This window comes from Augochlora pura, chromosome 9 (genome assembly GCF_028453695.1).
Source record: "Augochlora pura isolate Apur16 chromosome 9, APUR_v2.2.1, whole genome shotgun sequence".
Taxonomy (NCBI): Eukaryota; Metazoa; Arthropoda; class Insecta; order Hymenoptera; family Halictidae; genus Augochlora; species Augochlora pura.
In genome coordinates this window covers 13,466,210-13,488,992 of record NC_135780.1, presented here as the reverse complement: position 1 = coordinate 13,488,992, position 22,783 = coordinate 13,466,210, and the positions used below count along the sequence as shown (strand labels likewise).

The 22,783-nt window shown below is 39.1% G+C and overlaps 1 protein-coding gene across 4 annotated transcripts in view; it reads left to right on the top strand.

The window, feature by feature from the left end:
* Nucleotides 1-22,701, top strand: part of LOC144474697 (uncharacterized) — a 49,622-nt gene extending 26,921 nt beyond the window's left edge. For 3 of the 4 annotated variants that reach the window (XM_078189842.1, XM_078189845.1, XM_078189844.1), the window contains exons 4-6: nt 4,888-5,101; nt 8,666-8,800; nt 11,681-22,701. In XM_078189842.1, coding sequence (XP_078045968.1) covers nt 4,888-5,101; nt 8,666-8,800; nt 11,681-11,879 — 548 coding nt within the window. In that variant the 3' untranslated portion in view covers nt 11,880-22,701. The remainder of the gene's footprint in view (nt 1-4,887; nt 5,102-8,665; nt 8,801-11,680) is intronic. The other variant, XM_078189843.1, reaches the window with a different exon arrangement.
* The last annotated feature ends 82 nt before the right edge of the window (nt 22,702-22,783 follow it).

Genomic DNA, 22,783 nt, shown 5'->3' with positions numbered 1-22,783 from the left:
TGACACTGAGGCGTCACGAAAATTATTCTATTCAAAATAATAAAAGTATTACGAGCCAGGAAAATTATTTCACGTTTCCAGTTAAAATGGCTGCGAGTGCAAAGGGTTAACGGTAACATTTTTCTAAACACGTTTCGTCTAAAAAAAAAAAGCGAAACTAGTCGCCAAGAATCGTCTTATCGTGTCAGGGGGGCAAGGGCGACGCTAAAGTTTCCGTAGGTAAAGTTTCGCGAATCAGCAACGACCGTGCCAACACGAAACGAATGTAGGACGATGCGTTCGTTCATTTCATCTAGGCAAACTATCGGATTATTGATGTTCTCGTTCCATTTCATTTCCGAGGCCCCCTGTCTAATTAATTCCATAGAATACGTCTCATTAGATCCTCGCAATAGCAGCGGCGCGCTCCATTATAACTAAATTGTTGCACGAGGCCGCCAACAAATGATATTCGTCGCAGTGCCGTGGCATGGATTACCGAACGAATATATTCTCGGTTATTTGTTTCTATCACCAATCTTCCTGCTGTCTTTAAAAATAAATTTCCTCCATTTCGATTGATACGTTTCTCGTTGCATTAAAGAAAAGAAGGTATTTTTATTTGCTCGTATAAATTTTGCTCGCGTGTAAATTATATCTTCGCCGGCAGAGTTAATGAGGGTAACAATTTAAAAAAAATTGTTCGGTCTACGAGAGATTATAATTACATGGACGAGATTAAATTTGTAGCAATTCAGACGATCCCGTTGATAACTCTGCAATGCGTCATCCGCGACACGAGCTCGCTCATGCGTGCAGAAATAATTGCCGTTCGATACATCGTGTAAAATTGTCCCTGCACCCTCTGCACTTTTTGGAATTTATATATACGCTATATATTATATTATATGTATATTATATATACTAGGACTCTGAGCGAACTCGCATTGTTCGTTCGACTTATCGTTAATCTCTTTTACGGACAGCTTAATCAATTACACCTCGATATTACCAGTGTCCGTTCTTAACGAGATCTCTCGCTAGGAAAACAAATCTCCATAATTGCCACGCTTTGCAAATTGTTCATCGATGCCCGCGACAATCTATCTCAAAGCAGGATCAATGAATGATTCACTTATCCTCTGAACATTTTTAATACCGCTTCGAGAAGAAGTATCCATTCACGATAATTCCTGATGCGTTCATCATCCTGCAAACAGATCATTCTCTATTATAGAAGAACGTAATTAGTCGTTAGTCATGAATCCACTGTAGAGAGACGTCTTTGGGGCATTTATCAGAGTCGAATGTTCTTATAGAAACTACGAAGTTGGATATTTATGATCGAGAGCTATCGCCTCCGGAACGAGGCTTCTTTAAGAAGGATCTATTAAACGTGAACGTTATTCATATCTTGCCATAAATCGATCCTTTCGAAGCCGGTATACGGGGTGGCCAAATAGTTACTCGATATTCGGAAACGAGAGAGTCTCGAGATCATTTGAGGTAACTTTGTTTTTTACGAAAATTTAAACCGTGGCTTTTTTTACGGATTATTAAGGAAAAACTGGGACCAATGAAAGGTCGCTGTTTTTTTTATTAATAATTAGTTAATGGTACCTCAGAGGAAATATTTATAAAAATGGCTTAAGGAACCCTTCATTTTCTATTGCGAGTGACTAATGGGACACCCTGAATACGATCACCCCTTAAAAGGGGACCATAACACGGACAGAAAACAGGCTTATGGATGACTCACTCTACTTATACACTTTTATACATCTTTTCAATTTCAGGGTTCCCAAATTGATCTACGCTATAAAAATACGCATTCGTACGAACATCCGATTTTTAATCACGATTATATCCAAGTGCAAGAATAGCGTAACCATTAGTAAAATGCGGCTCGATAATCAATCGCGTTCGAGCGAAGTCTCCTCCGCAGCCCCGACGGATTAACGTACTCGCGGATGATACGATCCCCATTTCGTTATTCGTGTTCCGTCGTCATGTACGAATCGCCGATCAATAAAAAGCGGCCGTTCAAGCTTCGTTCCGCGTTCGCTCTCGTCCTTCCCGTCTGAGGTCAGGATCAGAATTAATAATCCCCGATTTCGTCTCGCTGTAGGCACACGCATTCAATTCCGGCCAACCAAGTTGTATGCAATTACTCGTAATGCGACTGGAATTACGGTTCGCTAGTGAACCAATTCGAATGTGAATTGCGAGTTGGATCGCGAGCCATCGCGTAACCGCTCGCGATTATGCGCTGTCGTTAAACGATATTCGTAGTTTCGATAACCCCCGCGTTACGTCATCGCACAGAGTGCTTCGATAGTTGCTCGTATTATGAAGAGAGATTCCTCGGGTCACTCGAAGTAACTTTTTCCTTTACAAAATTGTCCTCCGAGGCATAGTTAACGAATTATCAACGAAAAACAGTGACCAATGAGAGACGATCTCGACTGGCGCGAAGCGACCGAGCCAATCAGCGAAACTGGCCTTCTACCACTCGATAATTCGACCGCCTCGCGTCAGCTGATCCCGCCTCTCATTGGTCGCCACTTTTCGGTAATATCTCCATAATGAAAGCCCGGAGAAAATTTCTGTAAAGGAAAAAGTTGCTTCAAACGACCTTAGGAATTCCCCAGCGATTGTTGCGACACCCTGTATACGTAACAGAATTACGCGGACAAGGATTCTTTCGTCAACGCGCGACGAAAGTTTGGGAGCAGTATTGATGTTCGCCACCGCGACCTATTTATTAGCCGGATGGAAAATGTGGTACGTGCTATTGAAACGTAATTTCCGAGGATAATGCGCGGCGGTTTCAGACAATTACTTTGTTCACGGAATGCCCGATTACGAGGAAGTACGTTAGGTAAGACTGCGGGATTCGGCAAAGTCACATTGAAATTATAAATGATTGAACGGGACCTGCGCAAGAGAATGGATTCTCTGCGGACGAGACCGCTGTAGCTGGCTCTACTACGTGCCTGATAAACTAGGACATGCGCCGCCGTTGGGGTCCATGACATCTGTTGCCCTCGATCTTACGATATCTCGCTACCATTCGCTCGCACGGGTCTATCGCTTCCCCTGCTTTGGAAATTTTCCTGCGTTGTTTTTCAACCCCTGCGATACCCATCCTATCCTCGATAAAATAATTTACTGTAATATACCATCAGAACGCATTTAAAAGACACCCCTGAATTTCTAGCGTCTCTTAGACCTTCGTTATTATTGCCACTGGTTATTTATTTTTATTTATAATTATGAAACATTTTTTAATTTAAAAAAATTTTTATTGGTACGCGTTTTTAGTACACTTGCTTTTCTGCTGAAACGAGCCCTTATCTCTTTTGTTATTAATCTGTAAATTTATTACTAATGCGTCAAATAAAATCTATGTACTTTTTACCGAACACTTTTACGTCGATAATAACGCAATAAATATCGTCTGACCGCTAATGGTAGTTACGTAAGTTATAATAGGCGTAGGGGTTGAGACGAAATATATAGGGTGCTCGTTTTATCTCGAGCACATGTAATGCCGTGACAATTAGATGCACGAAGTTCAAGCGAGGCAAGGTTATGCCACGCAGAGATAATTGTAGCGCATGCGATAAATATCGACGTAGGTATGCATACTTAAAACCGTAATTACGATCTGAATTTTATCATCTACGAAGGCATTCCACTTTTAGACAATATCTTCGCGGATGGAAATTAAATGCGCGAGGTTAACGCGAAGCGATGCGCGAGGGAGGAAAGTTTTCTATATAACGGAATTGGCCGAGTCGATAAAGGAATCCATCGAAACATGGCGAACTCGGCGAGGAAAAGCTCTGCGAACCGTTGCATCTTGGGTATCGAAAAAATCCCCGATTTCATCGAGTTCTTGTTCGGCGGCTTTCCAATAAGCGAAACTTTCAAACGTATTCGCTTGGCCCTTATTGTGCAATCAATTCGCCCGACGGTACAATGTCGACTTACTTCCTGTATTAGTTTGTCCCGTTTCTTTTTTATTTATCTATCAGCGCAGTGCTATCGACTTGTCACAGTTCGAGTTGAAAACGGTGCTGGACAAGTACTAGAAGAGTCTCCTTTTTGACACATTAACGACGGGAGAATTCTCGTTTTATTCTATTAACATATATTTATTTCCAGTATATTCAGTGACTTAAAAATTTGATTATCACATTTTTAGTGTATCTAGAAAAGTATAGAAAAGTTCTATTAAAATGCTCCGTCCTTAATGTGTCGCTTTAGTATTTTTTCTTTTTCGAAATTGTTACCAGAAATTTGAAAATCGTCCGTCGAAAATATGATTTTTTGAAAGAAAGCGGTCGCGAAACTCGGTTTGCTCTTTGGTGTCGAACGGAAAGCTAGGTCGCAGGCTTTTGTGCCGGATAAGTGGAGTTTCCGTGGGCGAAGAAAAGAACCACTCTTGTTATCGTTCACCGCGATGATCCAGCATTTCGCATTTTGCTACGCGAAAATCTTCAATCGTCTATGGTCAAGGTCGCTCGCCCCTCTTCCGTGGACAGTGTAAAACGATGATCGTAAAATCGACGAGCATCTTGTAGCCGAATGAAGCGAGGAGAATCCTTGGCAATTTTTTTATAACATAAAACATTCGCGAAACTTGTCGTCACTTTCCATTTATATTCTTTGACATTTTCAGAAAGACGTACAAATTTTCTATTTCATCCACTTCGCTTAAATAATAAATCTTGATGCAACGGATTTAATTTTAATTTATTACATAAAATGTAACGGAGATTGCTTTGTACTTTAGTGCATAATTATGTTTAGGATTTTGCGAAGGATTCGAGAGTTCTGTCCGACAATGAACCGTAACTATATATCGCAACGTTTGTCTCTAACTTTGACGTTTGTCCACAGGTATGTCGGGCAAGGATGTTAGCGGATGGTCTAAAATTCCCTGCCTGAAGGCACGTTCGTCGAGCAAGGGTGGAAGTGCAACTGGAGGCACACATGTTGGCCCACCCCAATGTCCACACTCTGTATTAAGTAGTACCCGAAGTTCAGTAAGCAGTTCGCCTCTGAGTCCGTGTCCAACACCCATGCCGTTTTTGGTTACCTCGGGTTCAGTCAGGTGAGGTTGATGTATACTTTGCTATTACCACCCGGGAACTCTAGTCGAATTTTAGTCGAATCACAACAATTTTTACAGTGGCTAAAACACGAAGGAACATAAAAATTTCTATTAATTTAATAATTTAATAATCTCATCGTCGCTATTGTTGCATAATTGAAAATACAATATCTATAAATACAAAATCAATAATTTGGAAGAGCTCGAAGTGTATTCTACAAACCTAAATTATGTCAGAACATATTCCACAATTTTTTAATTTTGTTACGAGCACCCCAAAAGTGAAAGGAGTATAATTATCAAACGAGCGAGATCGCCAAAAATAAAAATAAAGCGAAGCTATTGAAATTCCTTTTTCCATTCGTGTGCGACCAGAATACCCCGAAGAGTGTCGTGTATTTTTAATAGAGGCTGCCGGTATAGACGACCCTAAAAATCATTATTGCTAAAAATACGCGCCGTGTGTCATTTATAATGAATGCCGCGCTATATTCAGCAATGGGACAGACATAGCTTGATAAGCGGGGACCATCGATAACTCCTGCTTAACTCTGCTAATCGTAGGTATACTCCGGTAATTCGTTAGTCCCTGGCCGATTCTATTCTTAGACTTACGTAAATCCTCATCGATCGCCGATTCCTCCCGTTTACCTTTTTAATCGGCCTTCGAAGGTTTTTCAGGGTGACATAATTCAGGCCAATTGCAAAATCTTGTCCGCGACGCGAGTTTATTCGTAAATCGCGATGGCGCGATGCGCGAAGGAAACTAGGGTAGTGGAGTAATATTCATCGAACAGGGGCTTAAACAGTCGAGCCGAAGAAGAAGGAAGCCCCACGCGCTTAGCTACTGTTCCCATTAATTGATACGAGTAATTGTTATCTCGCACGAAAATCCGCAGCTTGTCAGACTTTGCGATGCCGCTCGCTAAGAAGCAGGATCGAGAACCGAGATATTGGATTATTCTCTGTACAGTCTTAATCTTCTAGGACAGATCACCGTTTCTTGGTCCGCTTAAAGAAGCCCCCAAAGTCCACGATTTACAACGGACCGAGTACCGAAGGAAGCGCTATATTAGCAGCTCGTTTATTTACAGAAAAACAAACAATACTTTTTCTTAGAAACGCATTCTTTTTGCGACGATCTTTAAGCTTGCATTTCGGACGATTATTGCATCAGCTCTGTTTACGTAGCGGATCTACTGGAAAGTGGGGGAGACCGAAGTACAGTTGGTAACAAAAGCATACGAACGCTAGTACGACATATATATTTAAATAAATATACGGTAAAGGGAGAGAAATCCTTTAGGGTATATTTTTTTAAATTTTTGTTACTAGCTTTCTGTCTGTATCTTTTTACAATTTCTTTTAAGAAGTTTAATATTTTGTAGCATGTATTTTTGTATGCAACTTTTGTATGATTGAATTTACTTTGTGGGGGTGGACGGTCATGTGTAAGACAACTTGCGAGAACGCTGGTAAAACGCGAGATTTTATATAGTCAAAAATAATAATCGAAGTAATTTCAAAAATACTAATTGAAGTAATCTCAAAAATATTAATTGAAGTAATTTCAAAAATATAACCCAAAAAATTACAACTCTCATTGACTTGTCGGTCTGCACCGCGGCGATTAAAAATTTATTTCTTGGCAATTAGGTATATTGTTGAGATGGCGGCGTCGATAGGACATCAACGAGAAAACGCTTAGATTGTACAAGTTCGACAGAACTGCGACACGCGGAAACTCCGGCAATTCGGCGAGAGAAAATGCATTAGCGACGAACGGAGGGGGAGCCGGTTTGTCGGCTACAACTTCGACATTCTGCCTTGCAACCTCATATTGAATAATTCATAAGCCGGCATCTCAAAATGTTCGATTTCGCTGCTATATAGGGCGTCTCGTCAGTATCTGAACAAAAAAGCATGTTGATCGGAATAACGCGGTGCTCATAGGCGTCGACCGGCAACGAACTTGCCATTTGAAAAGGCGACGCGAAGCGAATAATTATAACCGATGCGAGCACGATAAAATCCATCGTAATGTATCATTTACCGAGCAATGCAGCGTCATTAAATGTCGCGTGCCACGTTTATTAACGAAGGATACGAATTTATTTGCAAAAACAATTTCTGTGTCTTTAAGCAAGGCTCGAATGAAATTGTTAAAATTTTTAGTTGATCTTGACGTAGCAGTTATTTTATTTTTTAGTAAAAAATATACTGAAATTTTTATTTTATATATTTGTATAGAGTGTAAAGAGTTACGATGCCATTTTGAATTGTAGGGGTGGCTTTGGGGATGATTCTTTTGTATATTTTATAATCATTTGTAGTTGGATAATTTCCGTGTCGAAAGGGGATGAATTTGAATATCGATAGCTGTCAGAACACCCTGTATATCAACTATACACCTCGCCCAAGTATTTTCCCTTCCATCTAGACCAGACGGGGATCGCTATAGAAGCTCCTACCTGCTCTGGAAAGGGTATTGATCCGAGCCTTCCATGGTATCCTGGCCGACGCATATGCAGTCGTTTTTTATAATTTTCATTTGACAACTGACAAGGGATATTCGGCAACCCTGAAATGCCGATGTTTTTTGAGACCGAGAAGATTCCTCGGAAACCTTGAGAGAAGATTTCATCCATTTCTATTATCAGATACGATCTGCTTCGGAGCGAAAACATCCCTCGCGTTCCTCGTTTTTTTTACCACAAATATTTTACTCTTAATATCTTAAATTGAACAATGCGGAATCGGCCATTTTGACCGCCGCGGTTTACCGTTAACAATCGTACTAAATAAAAAGTGTTATACATTGGAAATTCTTAACCCCGTTTCATCTCTTCGCTGTTTCACATTCACCGTTCTTACTTCGTAACAAATGCATAAAATCCCGCAGTTAGAAACAACATCTGTATGTATACCATGAATGCTGTATATGTGTATCCCATTTAGAAAGATTTTGCCACTGCACGAGCTTTTTCTATTATTTACAGTCCGATTAATCGTAACAATGCGGAATTTCACAGAACTCTGGCTTACTGTTTTTTCCCTTATTATGTGCTAATTACGACTAATTAGATCCCGGATGACGGAGCATCTGGAACGAGAGCCCGCAGTTATTTAAATGTACAATAAAGTTTCCATTTTATAAAGTTCCAGCATCGCGCGGAACGCAATTAATTTCCTTCGAATCGAAACAGCATTTTATTTTCCCGTTAATTAAAATATAAAGTAAACGCAGCCATAAAAAAATATATGTACATATCTGCTCTGATTACCAAGGAAAATTTACCGAAAACTACGCAACGTTTCCGTTCGCTGAAATCCTGTTTTCTCAATAAATTTTTATTATTTTCATTGTTATAATTTCGTAGAAACGAGTCGTGCAGCGATAAAACTTGGTCGATTTCATAGCTCGAAGCTTCACAGTATTAAGTTTAATATTTATAAAGCGCTTGTAACGTTAAGAGAAAAATATCACCGATTGCGGGTGATATATATTTTTTAATATTCCGTAGAGGGTACGTATATAAAATTGACTTAAACAATCTGTTTCAGTAGCGGGATGGTGCAAAGCGTTGGTGCTAATTTATCCCCGGACCAAACATTCGGATCGATTCGCTCGCTATCGGTGACGAGAGAAGTCGCCAGTTTTCCTCTTTCAAGAACGCCTACGCCGCCCCCGCAACACAGGTAGGTAATTTTTCTTTATTCATCGGTTCCCTACCGCCGGGGTTGAACAAATATCGAATAAATAAGAGGAGACTCCCGCCACGGTGTATACGGGGAAAGCGTAGGTAGGTGCCGGGGAAACGGCTACACACGAAAGATTTAGACACGCCGGAAGAAATGTCGGACATTTCTGCGTATCTCGTTCGAGTCAGGAATAACCGTACGTAATTTTTATATACCGTTGAAATTTCAGAAACGTTTATTGCCGTGAAGAACGACGCTTTGCGATATTCGACGAAGGAGAAATCATGGAAAGTAATTATACGCTTTGTTCCTCGAACACGGTGAATTTTATGGAATTTTGTGGAACTCGCTTCTGATGTCGATAATTTATCTCGACGGTCTGTATAAAATCGCACGCTGTATTGCTGATACTCCATTAATAGACCATTGATATCATATCGCGAATTTATATGGAAGCGACGCGTCGACTCGCGCAGGATCGTTACCCGGTGAAGTTAATGCAGCGCTCGTTTATGCAATAAACGTGTCGATATGCAACTGCGTCTGTACCCAACAGCTTTTAACGTTTCCCTTGCTTATTTGATTATACAGATCCTACGAAAAGCTGATGTCCGGTTTCAGCGAATGTAATTTGATTAATTAATGAGAAAAATATTTTCGTCGAATTTATATTTAATTAATTTGGTTCATTTTACACGAGAATCCGTTCTTCTCGAAATGTTGTTTGAGGGAACAGTTAATTGGGAAAGTGTGGAGAAGAAAAGAATGCAACGTATAATGGATGTTGAGAACAACTTTCACGCATACATTTTAACAGTTTCGATAAAAAGTGGAAATTCTTTCCTCTCTATATCGAGCATGCGTTAGTAGGAAATGATAAAATTTTGCCGTGCAATCGCTTCGGTGTTCGCTAAATTTTCTTTGTACTTTTTTAAAGGCGGCTAGTGCAATTTAAAAACGCTGCCTGTATTGAGGAGAGGGATAGATATGTTTTAGAATTTTAGTTCACGTTGAAGATAATGCGAATACTTGAAAATTGTTTGAAAAAGGCGACGATGTATGTAATGAATTACGGCAACTGGACCTAATTGTGACACATAGAGGCGTGCGCTGAACTAACCGGTTGAATGCACCGTGGCATCTTCGGGTCGATGACACGTGAATCGCAACAGCAATTTAACTTTTCCAGTTTGGAAGTTTCCAAAGAGTAAAACTGTTTTTCGTCCTCGCGAGATAGTGTACGATGAGTTGATAAGCCTGTGCAGTCTATCAGATGCACCCTGTATAGATAAACAACTCGGATGCTATTTAATTATCATTTTTTATAGCATTCCCATGTCTTCTATACTATGATACTACGCTACATTTCAGACAATACCATTTAGTTTAAGGACCAAAAGATTTTGTTCCATTAAATATCTATTAAATATTTAAATATCTATTAAATATTTAAATATCTATTAAATACACCAATATCGTCGATATTTCTTATTATCTCGTTCTGAAAAAATTAAGAATGCAACCGAAAGTTATGACAACGTCGTCGTGAAAGAGACGAATTTTTTACTCGTTAATTATCCTTAGAAAAAAATTCAGAAAAAATAGCGCAGTTGTAGACAGTCAATTTCCTCAAGCAACATTCATTCTAGAAAAGATAGGTATCTCTTTCAGAAGTTGCTTCTGTCAATTATTTGCATGAGTCTACTAGAAGGTTAATGAAATATGCAAGACATTCATTGAGAATTAAAATGATCGTAGCGTACTCGACATTTCTCAACGAACGCATCGTGAATGATAATGACAGTGTCGGCATTTAACACATACAATCGCAGGAAATTATAACAAAAAGGGAGATTATAACTGTACTAGGATTGCCGTCGTATTAGAATTGCCAAGCTAATCGCCTAACTGGATCGTTTATGCAATAGACAGCCACTTAAATATTCCTGCCGCCTCTAACTTTGTTTTTCAAATAATTAACTGCATTCATATAGAATTAATTGAAATTTTTCTACGGTACCAAAACTCTATGTAGTTCGAGTTATGGGAGTTTAAGTTGAATGCGTTTCACACCGTAATTATTTCCTTACACCGTCGCAAACAAAAGCATACAAATCGTTTAGATCTGTCATAATGATGCATATTTATCTCGCGGCGCGCCGCTTCACGATCCAAGAATCCACGGAATCATGAATATTGATCGAAAGCGACGCGTATCACGGAATATCGACGGCTTGTTAATATTTTTCCGGAAGAGAAAATGCAATCTGCCTTCCCCGCATACTAAACGTATCGAGACATAGTAAATAAAAAGCGGAGAATAGGTATTCGCTGTACGTACAGCAGATTTTAATATACGCGAAACAAATTTTAATTAAACAGATGTTTCCGTCTTGTATTAATTCATTTAATTATCGAATACAGGATGTCCCAAAAGTCTCTTGAAATGAAGGTTTTCTGAGGTTATGGTAGCAGCTTTTTCCTTGGCGCAAATGCTGTCCGCGGCTTTGTTAATGAGTTATTAATGATAAACAGTGACCAATGAGAGGCGAGATCAGTTGGCGTGAGGCGGAGGGGCTCTGATGGGTGGAACTTAGACCTGATCATTGGCTCGGCTGCCTCGCGTCGGCTGATCTCGCTTCTGATTGGTCGCTGTTTTTTCTTAATAACTCATAAACGACATCTCGGAGAAAATTTTTGTAAAGGAAGAAGTTACTTCAAATGACCTGAGGCACTCCTCATTTCCGATTGGCAGCGCTTCTTTTTAAATTATCAGAACTATAAGATATTAATGTTGGGGCCCCCTGTGTAACAAATATCCAATATTTGTAACAAACGCGTGCGAATGAAACTACAGCCGAACGTTTTGAATTTCAGAGCCACCGCATTAGCGAACGCAGAAGACTTAGCAAACGTAGGCAGCCCGCTGCGAGAAGCGTCCCCCAGACCGGAAGTGCGTGTGGTCGCGCCATCGCATCGACCTCCATCGGCCCTTGCCGCGACCAGCGTGATCACCAATGGATCAGCGAATCGCAAGTCGGTTAGCATACTGCTTCCCGAGCACTCGAGCGGATGACCCCAACAGCAACACGGATTTGTGCATCGCTGCGACAAAGAACCCCCATCAATTTAGGATCGGCGAGAAACGAGAGACGGCTGGATCACGGAACAGACAGAGATCTATTCGCTTGACGAGAACTAAAAAGGGATATCGGACAACTATAGTCGGACAATCGGTTCTTCGATTTCACGGGGAAACACAGAGTCATGGCATGCTTGCCAAGAAAAAATAAACTTAGCTCTTAAGAAACCCACACGCAGTCTGGTTCGAGGTTCGAGTGAACGACGACCACATCGCGACATTGCGATACTGTAACCAGACCGAAGGGGTTAAGGTGATATCACAGCCAGTGACTGAAAGAATCAGAATTAAACGGAGTAGAGAGGTCAACGGTCTGTTAACTGATTATTGACAGAGATTCGATTATCGACTCTGCTTCGCGACACCCAAATTAGTGTATAATTCACGACGAGGACAATTTGTCAAGTAATTGCCTTACGATTAGAGACCCCTCGACTAGTCCGTGTCATTTTCATAAAATGTTTCCTTCGTTTCAATCGATTTGTTTTCTTCGATCGTTCCAATCATCGAGCGAAGATCGAGGAAGGAACACACTATGCCGCGACGTTCGCATTGTTAATCTTGGCGAAGACATCCGCGAGGAAGAAGATACGTGTTCTTCGAACGAAGAAACGTTTTCAAGATGGTACCATTGGTTTTCATGTCAAATTATTCGCAGCTGTTGCCACTGTGTCGAACAATATCCTCGAATTCATTCGTTACGGGAGTTTGTAATTTTGTACAAACTTATAAAACGCGCGCTTACAGAGTTGGGCAGTTAAAAGAATTATTCATTAATTTCTTCCATGTTAATTTCTAACGTCGACACTTTTTTCCAACTTCTGCATAACTAAATAATCTTTGGTCGGATGCAAAGGAAGTCATACATTCCACGATTCATATTTATAATACTTATAACAATGACGTAAAAAACGGTGAACAATTGCTCGCATTTTTATTCGAATAATTTTACAATCTCTATTCGAATAAAATGCGAAGTACTATTCGAATAAATACATGGAATAATTTAATAAATATCGATTTGAAACGATGCCCAGCTCTGCTTACAAAAGACATTTCCCTGAATGCTAACATTCTAAAAACAAATGTCCCTCTCACGGCCACTTTGTTTTACCATTTGTGATATTTACTTTTCATCGCTTTTACGTCGGATTGATGAGAGCCGAATCGTTCGATGAAATCGTCGTATCTGACATTTAATGCTCCCCCGCGAAGTCTAAAGTTACAATTGAGTTTGAAATTTCGAATGAAATTTATCGACTATGCCGGATGCAAAGCGGTCGCGCAAATGTCAAGCGTGAAGTTGCGGAAAGCGCCGTGCGACAAGGGCTGTGAAACAGATTTGTGAGAATTGGGAATCTCGAAACAATTATAACTTTAGAGCCGGCTGGAGAGTGTTAATTGAGCGGGTTGGAATCATAATTGCATAAAAGATGCGTTCGCGACAAATTTTGCCTTATTTTATGTAATCTATTCAAACTTGAGATAATCCCGGGCCAAAATAGTCTGCCGCCAGCAGTGCCTCTTTTGGAAAGGCTATGCGTTTCGTGTGCGCCACTGTTTAAATTGTTCTTAAATTGTTCAAAGACCTTCTTCACTAGCCATGCTCCCCATGTTCCCAGTCTCAACGCGCAGTGCTCCCGCGCCTTGCTTCTCCGAATGTAGCGTGATCCATTCCGTTTACGGCTGATCTCCCGTCGTACCCCTCGTAGGATCCCTCTCTTATATGCCCATCTGGTCTTAGCCTCATACATTCCAAAACTCGTTTGGGAGCTCCCACGAATACGTCTCTCGCCCGGTCTGGGTCTCCTCTATTTTTTGGAACCATCACACTGTGAGCGCTATTGGCAGAGAATTGCCAATTTATTCTCTTAGGGAAATAGAGCTGAAATTAAGCCTTCCTGAGAGGATAGGCGCTATCCAGCACCCGGTGGATGATATTCCTTATTAGAGGTATCCCGTACCAACATAACACTCATTATCGTCTTCGTGGGAGTGACAAAGATGATCCGGGTGTTCGCACAAAGATCTCGTTTGTACTTGCGTCTCCACCCAGTGTCATCATCCGATATACATCCACTGTCCAGACGAGAAGGTATTTCAGGTGGCTAAGTATCCACGCGTCCCTCCCTATCCTTCTGGGGTCATACTGCTCCTGGAGACGTCTAGGAGGCTCACTGCCTCCTGATTGCGTCGACGCTGTCAAAGCAGCCATTTCTTTCTGCACTCGTCCATCCACCCTAACTGGCCTCTGCACCCGTATGAGAAGATTCCCTAATAATAATAAATATCATCCTTATGAAAACGTGTACAAGGAAATTCCTATGATCACATATTACAACTCCACGCGTGTTGCAGCTTCGTCTTTTTCTGAAAATTTCGTACGTTTTATGGAATACAAGGGAAACTTCTCTCTCCACGGTAAACAGTGAATTCAGATTGTTCGATACAATTGGCAGACACACAGTGCGCGCGACGAATTTAAATTCTCATCCGAAAGAATGATTTCTATTCACCGGATGCCGAGGCTGAAATTATTGTCGCGTCGTCGCGTCGATGATGGATGAGCGTTCGTGAGAATTTCGTACTGATTTCCAAGAGTGTCCTGTTTTAAGAATCCAGTTACGCTTCGCCGTCATCCTGGCCGATATTAATAGTTGGCCCAGATTTCTACGAAGTCGGCCTCGCGAATGTTCGCCGACGCTTTAAAAAAAAACGCGAGTGTCTTGAGAACAAGACTGTGAATCTTGACGGTTCGATTTGAATGGAGAACTGCGACCACGCGAAACACTCACGGTAGAAACATACCGTCGCGTCTCTTTGCCATTAGGCTACGGGTGTTTATACATTTATAGCGCACGCGGAAAACTCACGGCGAACGGTGGAACACGTATTTTATAAAGGTTCTATGAAGCTTTCCTTTAGAATCGACTTATTGTAATGTAATTTCGTAACGTTTCGAATTCTGCGGATTATATTAAGACTATCTGAACGATTGCAATTAGATGGGAGAATGACTATCGATTGCTCAAATAATTGCAATCGGCTGAAAATTTCGCTCACTTTGCTAATTCATTTGAACACGTATTTACGTCGCTTCTTGTTAAATTGTTAAAGGGACGTATTTATCGAGAACTTTTAGCATTCTGTAAATACTTAAAAAGGAAGTTTTTAAAATTTTGTGAATTATAAACATTCATTAATGTTTTGCATTGTAAGGTTCTGTAAATGCAACGAATAATTTCGAGGAAAGATTAAATCATTCCAATGTTATAACATTTATTAATAATCTATCGAATTTGTATTTAAACAATTATTCTAAGGAAAGCGACAGACCTATGATAAGATCGGTGATCGATACTTGTAAAATGACTACGACTAGTGACCAGGTGAAAATTTGTTCGTTTCACACATCTAAATAGTACTTTGCTGTACATAGTTCACGCATATTAACGAGAGTGATCGGTTTTCATCATAGATTTACAACTTAGGGCTGTAACTTTAGTTTCTCTTAGTCTAATTTGCGATCACCCGACCGCTGTAAATTACAAACACGTGCAACGAACTATTCGATTAACAATTACTCGTATATTCCATTAAAACGTTTCGTCTATCGAACAGCTATGAAACAGCTGATTTCATTGTGGAGGAAAGGTTATCGAGGAAGTTTTGTAATCACATATCCGGCGGAGTCGCCAGCGGCTCGCGATATAATTTCACGTTGTAAATAACATTTTTGTTAACTATAAGTTCGGTATAAAAGAAAGGAAACATTGTAACATACTGTATATTATTTTGTACGATTTAGACAATACGTGGAGTTAAAAGGGTGAATTATCGCGGGATACTCGTGTGCGAGGCATCTTTACACGAAAAAGGCAATACTAGAAAATATCCCCTTATAAAATGCTTGCATAGGAATGCATGTTGAAGTTCGCTTAACATTAATGTGAATGCATTTTTTCATTCGATCCAATATATTTATGTATTACGGACGGTAATGGGGTTCCTTGCAAGTAAATATATACGATATTTGATAAAGTGTTGTTAATTTCGGTAATTTTCACACGTTCACTAGTTTAAGCAGTTAAGCATTTCTCGCCAACAATAATCGCCAAAACGAGACGCTAACGAGCACAGAGCGCAATCTCATCCACGAGCTTCTCACGCCGACTGTAAAACAGTGCTTAACGCCTCGAACAAGATCGAGCGCCCGAAATTTTTCAACGGCTAATTTTTCCAAGAGAAATCTCGACGAATACATCGCGAGGCTACCGAAGCAGATTTCTCCATTCAATTCAAGCGGTTACAAAGATATCACCGAATCATCGTGCCGTAAAGCGACGTCTATCGATACCGTTTAATTAAAAAGCTACATTCAATGTTCCACACCCAGAATCTTAGACACGACAATCAATGTACTCCGAAGAATCATTCGAACGAGCTGCGATATATCAGTGCGCGCTGGATCCTACGGGTAGAAAAGATTCTTTCCATCTGATGTGAGGAAACCACCGAAAAAAAAAGAAACGACGACGACCGGTTACTAAAGCGAGATAAGGGATATAAAACGGATAAGAAAAAAAACTATGCCTGTGCATTCACGGAAACATCGACTGCTAAACTCGATTACGTATACGTTTATAAATCTCATTCCATTGTTATTGCCTCCGTACTAACGATTTTACAGAGCGCGAATCGTAAACTTTTCTTAGCGTAGTCGAAACTGTATAACGACGGCGAGAAGAAAGAATTTCATGAATTTGAAATTGGTACAATAATATTTTAACGTTTAAGGATAGTTCAATTAATGAGGATTCACGCGGATATCATTCTTAGGGAATTTAGTCAAATGAGAGGAGAGAGAGAGAGAGAGAGAGAGAGAGAGAGAGAGAGAGAGAGTGAGAGAGCGACGGATAGACGAGGAAATTCGGCTGCTCATTAACGCTGTTGCTTCTTGTACAGGATGTTTCAAAAGCTGGCGATCTCGCGCGACGAATTGGAAGAGTTTTCCATAATTATGCAGCGATTCGATTTAAAATCGTTGTCGACGCGGTTCGATTCGAACGGTTGAAACACCCTGTACAATTCGTGCATAAAACATCGGACACACCACACGGATAATTCAGAACAGAGGGAAGCATTTTTCAAGAAAAAAAAAAACGAAGGGTTCTTTTCTGTTTTTATTCGTCGTTTTAGATAATTTAACGAATTCCATTTTTCTGATAAGACCTAGCTACGAACTTTGCCCAGAATGACCCATGCTCGGAGATGGGATCAGTGAAGGAAATAAGACTCTCAGGATTCATTGTAAATCGGTGTTCCAAGAAATAGTGCTCGATATATATATATATGAAAATGAAACTCCAAATTATCCACGCCGATTATCGCGGGCGTTTAATAAACACATAGTCGTTAAGATTCTAGAGTTAAGGTAACACGTATAATGCTCAGAATTCATTGCCTGCTCGGTGACCACGTAATGTTAAAAATCGTATTTTCTATTTCATCGAACTGGTTTCATTCGATTTGGTTGATGGTGTCGTTGATCAAACAAGTATAGTGACTTTCACAGTATGAGATATCTTCGAGTCGAGTGTCGGACGAGATAAAACAGCGTGTCGGTGCTGTTATTTATAATAAAGCAACGCGTCTCTGTAACCAATGATTCTGGCACAATAATTATATCGTACCATGATCACTGGAACAGTCAGCAATTATTCCAGAGACAATTTACTACGTTGCTAGAGCGAATGTGTATCACCTACGGTCCATCGAAACTGTCGCGTAAGTTATTTCTTCAAAATTAATCAATGTTTATAAGAACGATGTAATCACTCTTTCTCACAATTGATCGCAACACACATGGTAACGCCATCGTTCCATCAAGTTAATAGCTACGAACATGCTTGAACAATGTATAGTTAGCGACGGCGTAGGTTCAAATTAAGAACAAATTGGGTTACACCGAAAGGAAAGGTAGATTCAGATCGGTTAGATTACGGCTATTTATAACAAAACGATTGTTTTCCTTCATGAAAACCGTGAACACTTGATACTCGATTTGCTCAAGACTTTGGTTACACGCAGCTTCGAGAAGTCACTATGTTTGTTTCACTAGGCAGACATAAGCGAAAATTTTCTGCGAACGATTAGGCACCGTGGACAAACACGAAATATGCACGTAACTTATTCCAAGTATGCACGCGATTGTACAGTTATTTATAATGTAATATTTTACTTTCTCGATTATTTAAAACTAAATTATCTGCACGTGCCGCGAATTCTTTTTCTTCCGCGTGTTCTTTTTCTTTTATTTTTGTTTCTTGTTTGTTTGTTGGTGTTTTTTTAATTATTCGTTGGAGCACGAAGCGTGTTTATGTTCTCGCTATTGTCCAATTGGAAAACCAAGTTTTCATTATGATGCGAACATCGTACACGAACAGGCACACGGAATATAAAATAAGACTCTAGTCCTGTATATACGTAGCTAGGCGAAACGTTGAACGAGAAAAACGATCATCGGAACTGTTATTGCGAAAATAGTCTTGTACTAACGGCGTAAAATGTTTGTGGTTCGCGAGAAACTGTTTCATTAATATTATATTGTGATTATTTTGTGATTTCGGACGACGTAAAGTCCTCGGTAATCGCTGTCAGCTGTGCTTAGAATTATTTAAGTTAATCATACTCGATTGAACAAATTCTGGTCAACTATTCATCTTTTTTTTCTTTCGAATTGTGTGTTAAACATAATATACATAATTGAAACGCCTAAAAATAAAACTTTTAGTCGGTATTCTAATCTCAAATTCAATCATAGTTGTTAATAATTAAATTTTAGATGTATCTTAAATTAAAAGATTAAGTATTTCGTAATATTTAAAGCATATTAATATTATTATATTATTATTACTATTTTATTATTATCATTATTCCTACTATTATTTTTATGTTCACTATTATTATTATTATTATATATATTTCAAATATATATTGCAAAATATTGCATTTTATACCATTAAAGCAATTCAACGTGTAATATGATTTTATGTTAATTTAATAATTAACGTAAACCATAGCGACTGTTCAGAGAAGCTTTTAAAGTTGCTACAAAGTGTTATAAGTTAATTTTTAATATCTCCACAGTCGTACTATTTATTCAATCGTGTTTATTATAACAGTTACGCAGATACAGGCCCAATTATTGATTAACGGGAAACAATTTTTTACTGATTCGATACATTAAAAAATTGTTAGCTCTTATATCAATTTACATCGAGGCCAGATGCTTTGCAAAACACCATGATTATGGTTGATGTCGATAGAGAGGCGATTGTATCGTTCAACGTGTACATGTAGTTACAAAATCGAGCATACATGCATATCACGGTACGTTCATTTAAAAAAACGAAACAGACAAGGTAAATTATTTATAAATCACATTTGTTGCGCAACCAAAGCCAATACGTGTGGAACACGTGTCGAAGTAATTTAACTAATTTTATTATCGAATTTTTATTTATTGTTTCAGCGCTGTTTCCCGTTATATCTCTTGTGAAGTACCTAGGCACGCGTTCCATGAAACAGCACGTTCGATTTTTGTGACTAAATGTAACATGCACGATATAATATATATATGATATAAACCCACGTCAGCAGCTTAACTAACGGCATCGTGGCGGCACCTATTATGGAGTTACGCGTCTCGGCGATGTTGCTTCTGAAACATTACTTAAAATGTTCTAGACTCTACATCTCTACATCGATGTGTGATCTAATAGATACTAAGCTGGTTAGCAGCACTTATATTATCCGATCGTCATTAACTTCTTCATCTGAATTTCATATTCCCAAGTATTTTGCGTAAATTTTTAAATTAAAATTAATTGGTTCTAAAATACTGTGCGTTTGCCAAAAAAAGGCACAACGTGTTTGCATTGTCACTGCAGCTTGCAACAGGAATGCAAGCACGTTGCACCTTCCTCTAAAAGTTAATTTCTCTTTGAACGTAAATAATATCTTCATTCTTCTCCATCGAATAGTTTTACAAGAGCAACTCTTATGGTAGTCTTTATCGTGTCTGTGATATAATTTCTAACCGATTCAGCAATAATTCTAGCTTCTATAACTGAGACGATGCTATTTCTAATAGCAACCATATTTTGGAAGTTATAATTCCTTCAACTTTCTTTTTAACAAAATTGTAATGTCGACTTGTTCTAATGTCTCGCTAAAAAATATTGCTGTTCCGTTACTATTCTTCTTCGTCTTCCAGTTAAGCCGAGTCGCAGACTACTACGTTATGGTGCCGCCATTTTTAATTGCCACCCCTATCGCTGCTCGTGACCGTGCAGCATTTAAAACGGCATAAGACTATCTTCTTACTCCCCGCCGTCATTTATTCTATATTACATGCCTAGTTTACTACTTCTATGTATTTATATTTTATAATTGCTACAATAGAACGACGTAGAATTTCATTGCAGTTTCATTGTACGTTAGACTTTATTGTTACTGTTACTTTGCCGCGGAATTAACGAAACATTGTGCTCGTTACAGGTGCTTATCAACTAGGGACGTGGATATGAATCGCATTACAGTGAGCTAACACTATAGAAGTTTGATCGTAGCTTTTACTTTTCGATGTACCGCATGAAATCCGAAATTTTAAATGTTTTAAGTCGAATCGCCAACCACAAACGTATTACGAAGAAACAAATACCGATTTCTGATATATCCGACAATATATTTACATTAATTGTAACGGTCTAGTATGCATACTTGTATGTAATTCATTCGGCAAGTGATGGTGTTCGCGCCTCATTTAGATCACGCAAGAGAGAAAACGGACCTGTGAAATGTGTGGGAGTTGCTGAAGCGGAAGTGACTCTAACGTGAACAATCATTAAAGTCACCGACCATATATACGCATCCTCTTGATTATTCAATACCAACGATAAAGAACGGGAGAGTTTGATAAAACGGAGATGGTCAAAATTTTTATTCGTAAAAGAAGCGGCGTATGTAAACGTGTATATGTCATTATTCAAATAAATATGCAAATACCTGTTTACGAAGTAAGACGATGTATCATTTTAAACAAATACAAAATTACCTAGCTATTGCAAGGCTGTGTAGAGTCTTGCCGAATGTTATTTATCTGTATCGATGGATAAACCCCCTTAGATCCTTACGCAAGCGATGTCGCTCCGTCGAGAATATTAAAACGCGACACGACACGTAATCCCACGAATTTAATTATCGTTTCCGTCGATTATAATATTGTAATAATTTGTATAAATAGTAGACGAAAAATTTTGCCCATCTCTGGCTGACAGCGTTGTTCAGCGAGTACACACACACACAAAGTGTGTGTATGCGTAAACGTGTGCCAAAAGACGTGTCGAATATATCTTCAGCGATATGGAGAGCTCACGAGACGTTTACGGTTTACGGGGTACGCTTCGAGTACGAACTCGACAAAGGACTCGAACGAGATTGTAGAGTTACAGTGCAAACGTATTTGTGGTTTGCAACAACGGTGTATTGTTAATCGTTCCGAATGAAATCGAACACGTGTATGACTCTTACGAATAACCTGACATGGTGTAAGACAAGTTTCTCCGGGTTGATCTTTTTCCCATTGTAAAAGAACGTCGACTGAATTTTTATTAATTCGAAACACACGCTTCGAGCGAACGTGCGCCCTAAGATTGACCCAACTAACTCTTCGTCATAGCGACCAGCAATATCCACTTGCAATTTACATTTCTAATTTCTTAACTTCGTTAGTTTACACGGCGAGATACGTTTATTGGGATATATTTCGGATTCTCTTCAGACAGATAAAGAACAACGGGTACTTAATAATAATTTTCGAATCTAGATATAATAGATAGATTAATTGAAATCCACGAATGGATCAACGATTAATAACGAAATTGCTCATAATTCGCTGAGACAAGGGGCACACCTTGTACACACGCATACCTTTAGCAAGAACTTTATCTTGTGCCTGTATGCTTTCATCGCAGCCCTGATCGATCCGACGGACGTAAACGTCTTCTTATTAATTGTTTAAGAATTATTTCTTCGTTGAAAATGCGTTGCATCGAGTGCTAAAAAGAACAATGTTGTTAATTCAAACGTAGCTGCTAAACGAAACGATCCACTTTACCGTCATGAAACCCATTTTAAATGTCTTTGTATTATTTGCACAACAGACCGAAACAAATACTATACTTGGATGTGCGAGCCCACGATTGATAAGTGGCCTAAGTCCAACATTTTTAGGAACATTACAGATTGATTAGTACATAATTAATGTTAATCAATAAACCATACAATTAATAGAAAACATATCTGTCATACGTTTATTTTTACTGGTAACTAAACAAATTGAAATATCGAATTATTATTTGAATTTTGATAATCGTGCTTCTCTTTTATCAAAACGAGAGGGCTTCTGATTGTTTAAAAACTGAGAATATGGTGTTAAAATATTATAATAATAGTACGAAATTAGTTAGACAACAAATAAAATTAGCGATACAGCCTACAATTTCATAATTTGTACGTAATGCGGTACTTGTAACCGCAATTGCAAAATTTAAAAATGGCTGCGAGTTCATACGAGTTTCTTATTTATATTGCCTGGAAACCATAATCAGATCCTCCAATAGGAAGCCTCGTAGGAGTAGAAATAAGATATAAAGTAGATATTAATGTTGACATTAAATCATTACACGACAAAAATGACATGTTCATTTATGAAGATATATAAAGTAATGTTTCATTCTGTTACCTGTGAGCAAGCTTGCAAGTCGTTAACATTT